The 12236-nt window shown below is 31.0% G+C and overlaps 2 protein-coding genes across 3 annotated transcripts; one reads left to right on the plus strand and one right to left on the minus strand.

The window, feature by feature from the left end:
• Positions 1-6723: 6723 nt before the first annotated feature.
• Positions 6724-8424, minus strand: LOC124957933 (MYG1 exonuclease). 2 transcript variants are annotated; one of them, XM_047515505.1, is made up of 6 exons: positions 8209-8424; positions 7975-8026; positions 7667-7903; positions 7370-7571; positions 7079-7257; positions 6724-6987 (listed from the first exon to the last, which is right to left on the minus strand). In XM_047515505.1, exons 1-6 carry the CDS (start codon positions 8261-8263, stop codon positions 6792-6794), a joined length of 921 nt encoding a protein of 306 aa, XP_047371461.1. In that variant the 5' UTR covers positions 8264-8424; the 3' UTR covers positions 6724-6791. The 2 variants fall into 2 exon arrangements, with proteins under 2 accessions (XP_047371461.1, XP_047371460.1); XM_047515504.1 differs by having other exon boundaries at positions 7975-8070; positions 8130-8424.
• Positions 8425-8586: 162 nt separating this feature from the next.
• LOC124957934 (bublin coiled-coil protein-like) lies at positions 8587-9456 on the plus strand. The gene is made up of 2 exons (XM_047515506.1): positions 8587-8810; positions 8914-9456. Exons 1-2 carry the CDS (start codon positions 8705-8707, stop codon positions 9063-9065), a joined length of 258 nt encoding a protein of 85 aa, XP_047371462.1. The 5' UTR covers positions 8587-8704; the 3' UTR covers positions 9066-9456.
• Positions 9457-12236: the final 2780 nt, after the last annotated feature.

Here is a 12236-nt window from a genome sequence, read left to right on the forward strand (position 1 = left end):
AGAATAGAATCAATGCGTTTGTGAACGAATAAATAACTTTTAAATACGATTACGAGTTACTATACATACCTTTAAAAAGGTTCATAATGGTCTATAGAAGTTGCCAGAAGATATTTATCGACGTTCCCATTATACTTAAACGATCATCGGATCGAAGATGATCATTTAAAAAGTAAAAGTCAAGAGAATCGTTCATGAACGAGATCGAACATGATATTCTACCTCGTTTTATTTATTATAGGTAAACTATTATGTGAAGATTGTAATTCCATAGAAATATAATATAAGGAAAAAAATCTCGTTAGGTGCATTTTTTTAAATGTTATTTAACAGGTTGATTGCCACTCGATGCACCGACGATACACCGAAAGAGATGAAGGACCGGAAATTTGTGGGAGGGAGGAAAGAATTAAAAAAAAAAAATTAAAAATTAAAAAAAAAATAAAAAAAATAATACAAAAAGTAACCGACAAAATGTCGAGGGAGAAAACTCGAGTTCATCCTGAACCGGGTATTCACGGCCGACGTCCGTTCGTTCTATCCGTACGGTGAAATTCGAACGATTTTTGTAATTTAAACAGCCGCCTGGCTTACTTATTGGCATTATAAATCAGTTGATACGAGCGTAGAGAAAGAGAAAACGAGGAGATCTCCGTCCCTAACGACTTCACGTTCCAGCAGGTCGCACTTCTATACTACGTCGTTCCTCTCCACTACTCGACGCGAGGATTCCAGGGTGGTGTACGTTAACCGTGGGATTTATTTCTGTATAAAGGCGTGACTAAAAATCGCCATATATCACGTTGCACACCGTGTTGCATACTGGTTACGGCCCTACTGGGGTTCGTATACCTAGCTACTAAGCCTGGGTAAACCGCGAGCCGTTTGTCATGCTTTTTACTAATAAGCCGCTCCTGCCGTTTCGAGCTTTAATGCGAGCGCGATATTGCCAACTTTGTCTTTAGCTTCGAAACCGTATCCGAAACGAAACGAGCGTTACGAATGTAGAGAAAGCAAAAGGGAGAAAAAATAAATAAGTAAATAAAAAAGCATAGAGGAAAAAAAGGAGGAAAAAAAAATTCGAAATAAAGAAGAGAACGAGAGAACGAGACTACGTGCGTAGTAGCGTAACGAATAGAAGCCAAACGAACGTTATTGCAAAAACTTCTTCGAAGCCAACCAGAAAACTTTTTGACACGTATGACGCGCTTGCCCGTTACTCTTTTGGAAATATAATAATTACATCGCCTCGTACGTTCGTTCGTTCGTTCGATCTAAATTAATCTTTTGCCATCGTATTGGCACGTTTGAAAAAGTCATAGAATGAAATGTTGAATAACGTGAATTTATTTGACTCATCATATCATACGAAAGATAACAACTGAACAACAGTAAATATTTACATATGTAAATATTTACATATGTAAATATTTTTATATTGATTCTCAATAACTTTACATATAGATCAAATAAATACATGCACACACACACACACACACACATACACTGTTAAAAAATCTTGTACAAAGATGAAAATGCAGAGTTTTCATAAAATAATATAATACAGTTAAAAAAGAAACAGAATAATTGTTTGTTGATCGAACGAAACAATCGAAAAAGAGAATACGAAGATAGTCAAAGTTTCGAGTTACATCTCGCGACTCATAACTTAACGAATAAGTAGAATGATACAAGGGAACTTCATAAATCGCGAACACGATACTATCTATGTGTTATTTATCGGCCTTCCGGATTTATCCGGCAGCGTGCGTGCATCGTTCCTGAAATTAATTTACCTCGAATTATCTTCCGTCCTGAACGAACCGATCGGACGGCCGATATCAACGCTTCATTAGGATTATCTTCGAGCTCGTAGCATAATTCAATCGTGGCCGAATACTTTCATCCACAAAAATTGATTTACTTGGCAGGCTTCGTTTATTTCTCGATTAATCGATGTATCGTTTTATAGTAAATAATGGTAACATATCCATTCTATTCCTTAAATTCTTCTTTTCCATATGTTTTTTTAACTTATCATTCTTACTTAACAGGAATCACTTGTATCATTGTGTTATTTGATATAGAATAATGCTCTTGTCGAAAAAGTATGATTATTATATATATTATATATATATATATATATATATATATATATATATATATAATATATATATATACATATACACTGTATTAGAAATCTATAAAATCCCTAAATATTCCTTATTATTACTTCTATACTACATGTATATATACCATAAAAAAAATATCATCAGTTTCCTCGCACACGCGAGTTTGAAATCAGGATCAAGAGGAAGTAAGTTGAAAAGAAAAGTAAAGATAGAGGTTTGGCTCGAAGAAGAAGAAATTCTTGAATTCCCGACTTCGTGTTATTATATACCATAAAAGGCACGGACCCCATCGAAATCCGTTCCGCTCCATGTACGTCTCGACCGACATGAAATATAAGGCAATTTCATGAACCATTAAGAATGGAAGTTCATAAGTCGGCAGCAGCACGTGTTTTCGGTGTTAACCCGTGTAGAAGGCGAAATGAGATTTTTCGATGTGTCGGCCCACCATACGGTTCTTTTCTCTTTTGCTTTCTCTTAGCATGCCATCGATAACACGGACGTTCCGCAAAAGGAAAGGAAAATGCACCTTTTACCGCTTTTCTTATCGAGAAAACTTATCCTTTCAAAAACTGAACTTCACTAATATTTCATTCCACCCCTTTCCGCCTATCTTTATATTAACAACGCATTGACACTACCAATTCTTACTTCATCAAATCGACAAGTACTAAACTCTTATAAAATAATTACATCTACCTCTCTTACTGTTCATTTTTATATCTCTTTATATTATTATTGTATTATTATATCAATTGGTTTTTTTATATATACAAATCTCTTCACTTTTTATTTACGTTTTTTTTAAATTATTTTCTTTCTTTTCTCTCTCTCTCTCTCTCTCTCTCTCTCTCTCTCTCTCTCTCTCTCTCTATTATCTATCTTTTTTCAAATTTTTCCTTTATCCTAAGTTTTCGATGTGCAATACCAAACAAAGTTTCTACGAATCACCGTTTATAGAAGAAGAAGAAATAGATTTCTTCTCAAAAAGCAAGAAGAAAAATGAACGAAAAAGGGGTACGATGAGAAAAGTGAAAGAAGGAAGGAAGGGTGCCTTTATAATTTCATCCCTAATTTATTTTACAGCGAAGCTAATAAAAAAGCAACCACAGCGATGTATCCCGCTTGGCCATTCGCCAGCGAGCACCAAGGAAGAATGGGATATTGTAAGGAGGGATGAAAAAGCGGAAACGCTTTCTTGCAGATCCTCGAAAGCACGCGAGCACGTATTCACCACCCTGGTTTGAGTTGAACAAAAGCCTTATGATACGACTCTTTCACTTTTATCGCCAATCTTAGGCTTTCTCGGTCTTTTTTGTTTATACAATATAATGTCTTATGCCTAATATCAATATGGTAAATAGGATATAAGAAGAGAAAAATATAAAAGAGAAAAAAGAAGAAAAAAAGAAGGGAAAGATACGAGAAAATTTTTTTATTTATAACTTAATTTTTCATGATAAATTGGAAAGTTGAAGATTTCTAATGGACAAAAAAAGAAAAAAGAAAATCTTCCGAAAGTTTTGACAAATGAAAAAAATGTCACTAATTAACCGGACTCGTTGCGACTTTCACGTTTTAAATCGCACAATCTCGATATGCAAACGATTACGAAACGGTATCTCGAATTCTCGGAGGATACTCGAAAATACGCGTACGTAGAACCGATCGATGAAACACGCGGCTGATGATTTTATTATTACGCGCGTGCATTATCACGCGTGGCACGCCAAATGCGCGATCGTGTACGCTCGCATGGTCCGGAAATTCCGATGATTCTCGTGTTTCGCTTTGCAACGTCGATTGTGAAAATTGATTAACCAGCAATAGGTGAATTTTTATCTCTCTTCTCTCCCTCATTCGTCCCTCATCCAAAAAAAAAAAGAACCTTCGTCCAGATATTCTGTAAATAACGATGACGTTATAAACATCGAGAAAAAAAATTCAACAATTTTGGATGATAATAGAAAAAAAAAATTCCTCATATATTTCCATTAAAAATATTTGCACATCGCGAGATACGCTCGACTTATTTGTTACAGATACCCATACGTCATGTAATACAAAACCACTTTTGTTGAACCACATCAAACGTCACGATGGATAACGAAATTACATTAACCGTAGGCGTCTATCATCAAATCTATTAAAACAAAGCCTACTCTTGTGTTTCAACTCATCCACGTTAATTAAACGTCTCATCGAACGCCGCTAGCATTTCGTTTTCGTGTAGTATCACTGACACGATATGACAGTGATAGTCATAACACGATAGATAATCGCTAGACGAAAAGGGATTCGGTCTCGACAAATTCAACGATCGATAGACGAACGAAAACAAGATGAATTACGAAGCGAATTCGATCGAAATAAAACAGACAAAAAAGATTAACAATAGTTATTGTTTTATATATATATATATATATTTATATATATATATATATATATATATATACATACATTATATATATAATACATATAAATATATATACATTAATGACCAGGAATCGCGTCAATTTGAACAATGTATTCACCATCGATGTTAATCAAACGCAGGTGGCAAATAGCATCGATCGTGTCAGGTCGATTTCCCATCTAAGGAAATTATTCCCTTGTATCGTGAAACCCATTAAGCGGGTCTCTCGATTAGGTGGCCACGTCGCGAACGGATCGATCGGTGCAAATATGCTACATAAACAGACTTGGAATTACTGTCGAACGAGATTCCAGGTATACCTTTGAGAAATACACGGGCAAGTGTGTTACTCAACGAAGAGGATCGGATCTTCTAAAGAGAATGTAGAGTCAATAGAGTCGATCATCATTTTGTTCTTCATTTTTCCTATCGAATCCAGATTTACTAAAAAAACTAGATTCTCTCAGATTCATTAGATTAAAAAAGAAACCTCTCTCTACCTCTCTCTCTCTCTCTCTCTATCCTTATCAATTAAAATACATGCATATGTGATTTTCTTAATAAGATTCATAAAATTGTGATTGTGTTCTATCAACTTAATTATTCAAAATTCTTTATATAAATCATATTGTTATACGTATTTCACATAAAACATCTGCTAATTAATAATTTTTAATATCGAGTTTCCTCCATTTATGTTAACAATTGAATCGCATTTATTCTTCTTTTTTTCTTTTTTCTTTTTTTCTTTTTTTTGAATAATTATCATAAAAAATATGTACAATCTCTTTCTAAAATTTAAATTGCGTAAGGAAATACAAAAGAACAATGATGACACAACATGGTTCATTGTCCAAGAGCTTTCGAATCTCGGAAGCTGCTTGTATGTACGTTCAAGACCGCCAATCATGCTGATTGTCCTGATTGTGTCCGCAAGCCGTTTGCTCGTCGGTGCCTATGCGCAGTAATTATATTAGCTTTGAGGGACCAGGATTCTGGACCTCCTGTATATTCCTACCATTTCTCCCTACGGCTCTTTATCGCGCTTCATCGCTCGTTCCTAGTAAACAGAACAAAGAGAACTGTCTGTTCACAGAATGTCTAATTACTTTGTAAACGTACATATATATTTAAATACATATATGTAAATACACGTATATTTATTTTTTAATTATATTATTTATAATTCCGTACACAATGTACATATATATATATATACTTTTCTTTATCATTATCATAGTGATCATTTCTTTCAACATATATTTTCATTTTATGACATTCGTACTATTTGCAAAATATTATGAAATATAATCGTAAATCTTTATAACAAGATTGATAAAATTAAAAATATTAAGAATACGACAAATCTAATAATATTTAAAAAAAAAAACAATATGCAAATACATATTCGCATATGTAATCAAATACATACAATAAATCAAATATAATATAATTTGACGTGATCAAATACAATAAATAGATCTGAAATACATAATTTTTTATTAAGTATTAAACGTGTAAAGTCAAACTTAATTTAAAAAAATATACTACAATTCATTATGTTAAAATATAATTGGCTAAAATCGTTAACGTACAAATATAGCTTTTACAAAATAATTAATATTAAGAGAAATTATTCTAACTAGAATTAACTCAGAGTTAATTGAAGCATTTTTTATTGTTACTTTTGAAAAATTTGTCGCCAAATGCTGTATCAAATAATTCATACCGTGTGGTTCCTAATATTTGTAAACGTTACTACGATACTTCAACGTTGTTACATTGCCATATCATATTACTGTTCTATTTAGAAATGTAAAATTTGTCATCTGAATCGTAATATTTGAAAACGAGCAAGATAACTAAGAACAGTGAAGACAATCGAACAATATAAATTATTATGTATTCAATCACCAATACTAATTATATTTTATTTTTCTGTATTATTGTATATATTTCTATTACTTTTTATTTAATTGTAAATATCATTTTTTACTTTTATAATAATAATTGTAAAAATCTCGTTCCTTAGAAATTCTGCCAATTTATAGCTTTAATTTGGAGAAGATGATCGTCTCACAAATAGAAATCTTCACTTCGAACTTCTAATGGTTGTCATTTTAAAGCCACTATATTATTTTCTGAATGATTTTCGGTCTTATTAATTTATTCCAATTCATTTTCATAAAATAATTTATTTATAATACTTAAATCAGCAATTCATAAAATATGAATTTATTTGTTTATTTGTTTTCTTTTAACTTGATCTGTTCATTTTTTCCTATTTCTAGAGCTTTTCTTGCCATCTCTAATGCACCTTCCCTAGTTTTATGACCTCCAATGAAACGAACTGAATGTACAAATATGCTACCACTAATTCCATTGACTGCTTCAAGTTCTTTTGTTCTTAAACCTCCCCATTTTTCTGGCAAAAACATCCTGCATATTAAAAAAATATATTACAAATTAATCCAATGTATTCGTATAATGGGATATAAGTTTTAAAAAAGTAGAAGAAATCCATAAATACCTGCATATAAAACTTGATGGTTTTACAGGAATTGCTCTAACTCTATATTCTGTTTTTATATCCTTAAAGATAACATATTTTATAAGAGGTTTTATATTTTTCTCCTTTTCTATGTCCATTAAATGTTGCTGCCACGGTGTAAACTTTTCTAGTTCTATGATTTCTCCACTTTCATCGATCTATGGAATTGAAAACTAAAAGTAAAAGATTTCTTATAAGGCAGTAACAAAACATAATCACAAGTGTTTTACATGCATTAAAAAAGATCTTTTTGTTTCACATTTAACATACCTGAAATCTATTTGCTACAGCATTCTCTACAATGTATCTTGCAGGCAACCATACATTTATACAGTTATGTACAACATAATTAAATTCTTCTCCAACTAAATCAATAGCTTTTAAAAATTGTATATTATCATTTGTATTTTCATCATTCCAAGAAGGATTTAATCTGTCTACTCTCGAAGATATTCCTGTTAATATTTTATAACTAACAAAATAAATATACACATATATTACAGTAAAACTAAATTAAATGAATATACATAGAAATATTTCTTTTTTAAAAAAATATTCTTTACATACGCAGGTTCTTGATCGAACATTGGTATTCCATTATCTATAGCATCAATTTCTTGTATTAACTTGTAATATACTGAATTGAATATTATTTTGATAATATCATCGCTTGTATTTACAGGAGCCAATTGTTTAATTATTTCATGACCAAAATGGCAATAAATTAATCCTGCGCTGCTTAACTTAATTTTACTGTTGCATCCATCTTCATGTATAATTGTACTTAATGACTCATTAAAATCTCTACAACGAAGTCAGAAATAATTAATGGAATTATTTCATTTCATTTTGTAACGTATAATAAAAAATTTAACCTCATATGATGATCATATCGATGAGTAGAAGGATCATATTTTCCACCAACGTCTACAACAATATCACAACTATTTAAAACATCAGGATCACGTGATCTAAAAATATAAACAAACTGTAAAAAATTGTTTTCGTACTATAGTTTTAAAATATTTACCTTACGATAATTCCATCTTTATACCTAGGTAAAAGTTTCAACAAAAAAATTGCAAGAGCTTCATCACAATGGAACGTACCGTCATGCGTACCAATTGTTATTATTTTATTCTGTGACATCTTCTGTGATGTCATTTGAATGATTATCACTTGATTTTGAAAACAAGAACAATTTAACAAACCATGTGATTTTCAAATTATTTTCAAAAATAGTACACTGTTATAAATATAAATTAGAAAACCAAGAACACATACGAAAAAGAAGGCAGCTTAAACTGCCTGAACGAGAGAAATCTATCGCGTTTGGTGCGCTCTCTGGTGAGTAAACTTAAAACTAATAAATCACTAGCGTAATAATACTAAATTAAGACTATGCAGAGTTTCTATGAATAACATAAGAATAAAAAAAATCTATAGTGAACCAATAAGTGCTCAATAATTTTGCAGATAGTTACTAACAATTCTTTAATTTGTTCCTAACTTTCTCATAATATCCAATTTTCTGATATATCAAGGTTTTGTACTAACAAGACATCCCACACCTTATATGTGTCAGCTGATCGTGTGACACAAATAATGAAAGAAGGTATAATGCAGAACTCAGTCCAACCATTGGAAAATAATGATGATAACGATAAGGAGGAATGGGACAACTCTGTTTATTGGAATTCCAATGAAGCTGGTAAATATAACAAGTTTATAAACACGAAATACATAATAAAATACATTGAATAGATAAAATTAATAATACAATATATGTTTAACGTTATCATGTATATTTCTAGAATATGCAGATATTAATGAAAAGTTAGATCAATTGCATTCCGTTCTGGATTGTCTTGAGAAAAAAAATCGCAGCATCCAGGCTGGACTTATGGAGTTGCTACAATCAAATCGTGAAGCTAGAAAGCAGTTTCAAGAAGCATTAAAAATATAAGCTATAAAAGAAAGATGAAATCTTTCAACAGTTTTCTAATTGTAAAACTATTGACTATGTAGTTGAACATATATCAGATTACATTTGTTATGTTAAAATTAATAGAAATGAATAAGAAACTATGTCATATATGCTATTAGCATACTAAAAAAGTGCTTTTAAATTTAGTTGTAATAGTTATTTAAAAGTACAACAATCCAATTGGAGATTGTATAAAAATAATTGGATTTCTTAAAGTGCAATATTTCTGATAATAAGAACTTTATATTAATTTGTGTTGTAAACATTTTGGCAATTTTAAACAAATTATTGCTTACATTTATTAACTAACATTAATCGTGATGTATGTATCAAATCCTTTAAATTAAAATTCAAATATATGTCAATCAAATTCAAGTATTAATTTAATTCCTATCAACTTTGATATGTTCTTATTTATACTTACTGGAAACGATATTACTTCGTATCATGTCAATTGATATCCCAATTTTATCATTAATCAATAAGAATCTGCATTATCGACAGAATCTAATATAATTGAACATTCAGTATAGCGAATAGAAAAAAGGGGAACAATCGGTAAATTATCAACAGTTAATCTGTCGATAATATCGTATAAGGATTCTACTTTTGAAAAGGAAAATAGTTATGGAATGATTCTGAATTTTTCTAAAATTTATTCAATAATTTTACGATAATTTAAAAAATATACCAATCTTATGAAAACCATTCTAAATCTTATTTCAACTTTAAAGATATAATCATTAAATGAATTTTTATAAAAATGTAAATTAAATATGAATTTATAAAACATTATTATTGGCATAAAAATTTTATATGAATAGAATGACATAATTATTAATCTTCTTGAAAAAATATTTAAAAAATTTGGATCCAAAAACTTAACAAAACACAGTTTCTTTTAAGTGATAATGTTGACCATAACGGTCGCTATAAACATATAACTCATGCTAATGGTCGGTACGCGTGCATGTCCGAGCATAGGGTGATGATACGGGTATGAGATACACAGGGAGGGAACAAGGGAAAACAGGAGTGGTCCGCGCGAGCAAGAGAGCGAGCCAGCGAATGAATGAGAGAGCAACTGCAGAGTGAGTTGGAGGTCGGAGGAGTATATTGGCCATTTCCGCAGGAAGCTCTAGGTAACCTGTAACAGCCGTTGAGGTTGAAACTGAACGTATTAGCGATCGCTGCCATTTCAGCGATCGCTAATACCACAACGATAATACTTTTCAATGAATTTCAATCGATACTTAACAATCTTCCTTTCAGATATTTGTATACATTTACATTTTCATTCATTATCTAACACAAACCTAATCCCTTATCCTTTATCTCAAGGCGACACAATTTACTGATCCTATTTGGATCACTAACAATTAGATGTATAAAGTAAATCTACCGTACATAATAGACTCCCCTTAAATTTGTCCTTTCACACGCTTTAGAATCCTTGATTTTTCATATCAAATCCTATCGTCTGAGTTGCGTTGGTTATTTGATCATTAGGCGATTCTTTTTACAATAAAAATCGAGATTCACTATGGATCGTATCATTTTCAAGTGAATAGAGGCTTATTTTTTTTCTGCACGGCTGTTATACGAAGTTTTATGTACCAAGTTTATCTATAAACGAGCATATATCTTTTATATTTACACCCCCCTTTCTATTTTTAATGTTAACATATAAAGAAAAATATTTGGTTATATATTCCCAAGTAAATGTTCAATTTAGTAACTTTTACCATCTAACTGTTTATAAAGAAAAAACAAACGCGAGATCTGATCTTTGCCAGTATGAATTTTATGCCTTCATTGAGCCGTAACGTGTCATCTGTAACTGTCTTCGTTAATCCATCAGGCTAAAGTTCCACTAGAAAATGTAACTCTTGCGAATTGCTAGTCGTTGAATATCTTCGTGAATTAGTCTAACTTTATTATCATCGTTATTAAATATATATATATATATATATATATATATATATATATATATATATACTTTGAATAGAAACTTTTAATACATTCGAAGTTTTTCAGATCGTACACGATATCATTTCATAAGAAAAGCTACATAATAACAAACACCAAAGACCATTATATTTTCCTATCCGTACGATAGACTGACATATGCACAAGCGATCAGTAATTCACGCGAATCGAAAGAAGAAAAGAGAATAAAATGTAGAGAGAATCAATCTAACGGGCAACGTATTACTAACCGATCACGTTCAAAGAGATAAACGGCCGTTGTCCCGATCAACATAATATTCATGGCAGTTGACGTATTCGAACGGGAAGAGATCATTTTTTAAAGTGATGATACTTTAATTATTTTTAAACTATGGGACAACTATATCTTTTTCGTATAAATTTACTTTATCCGCAACGGTGTTCTCCAATAGGAGTGAAATCTGATAAAAAAAATTATCAGATTAGTTGCGAATAGTTGAATGGACTTCCCTTTTGCACACAACGCGTAAATACATAATGTATGATGAAATTTTGGCTAACTTCGTTCAATAATTGACTACGATATATATATAGATATTAAGAAGTTAATATTATTTGGAATTGAAAGAACATCGATATGAGCGTTTAAAGTAATTGAGAAATATTTAATTAATACAATTTAGCAAGAGACTAATAGAATTGTGTCATCAATTTTTAGTATGTGCATTGACGCATAAGATTTTGAAATTGATTGAGAGAAGGTAAATATATTTCCTACATTGATTCAGATGAATAGAAATAAGTATTATGAAGTCATATTGTCCAACCTTTTTTTTCTGTCCCTTTCTCTTTTCTTTTTTGTTACATTTTCAACATGGATATATACAATAGATAAAAAAAAAAGAAGCATTCCGTCCGTACCAGTCAACCGGCCTTCTTTCCAGTTAATAGATATGCATCATTCTCAAAAGAACTATATACGTTCCTTTGGGGTAGATAATAGATTTCTTTAGGGTCATTGAGGCCAAAGGACCGAAGTTGTGCCTCGGAGGCCAAGGATAGTCGATACAATGGAACAAACTCTTCATCTTAATAGATACAATCTTATGAAAAAGAATACTTGTTACTTTGTTAACCATCAGAAAGTATAAACATACGGATTAAGTCATAAGTAAATCATTCTCATCAAAATAATATAAA

Source organism: Vespa velutina, chromosome 2 (assembly GCF_912470025.1).
Source record: "Vespa velutina chromosome 2, iVesVel2.1, whole genome shotgun sequence".
NCBI classification, from domain to species: domain Eukaryota; kingdom Metazoa; phylum Arthropoda; class Insecta; order Hymenoptera; family Vespidae; genus Vespa; species Vespa velutina.

What these genes read in the sequence shown, in the direction of transcription:
- LOC124957934 (XM_047515506.1), top strand. Translation starts at nt 8,705, where the DNA reads ATGAAAGAAGGTATAATGCAGAACTCAGTCCAACCATTGGAAAATAAT. An exon ending in TTGGAATTCCAATGAAGCTG is followed by an intron (nt 8,811 to 8,913) that starts GTAAATATAACA and finishes GTATATTTCTAG; the next exon opens with AATATGCAGATATTAATGAA.
- LOC124957933 (XM_047515504.1), bottom strand. Translation starts at nt 8,263, where the DNA reads ATGACATCACAGAAGATGTCACAGAATAAAATAATAACAATTGGTACG. An exon ending in CGATATGATCATCATATGAG is followed by an intron (nt 7,904 to 7,974) that starts GTTAAATTTTTT and finishes ACTTCGTTGTAG; the next exon opens with AGATTTTAATGAGTCATTAA. An exon ending in CCATCAAGTTTTATATGCAG is followed by an intron (nt 6,988 to 7,078) that starts GTATTTATGGAT and finishes TTTAATATGCAG; the next exon opens with GATGTTTTTGCCAGAAAAAT.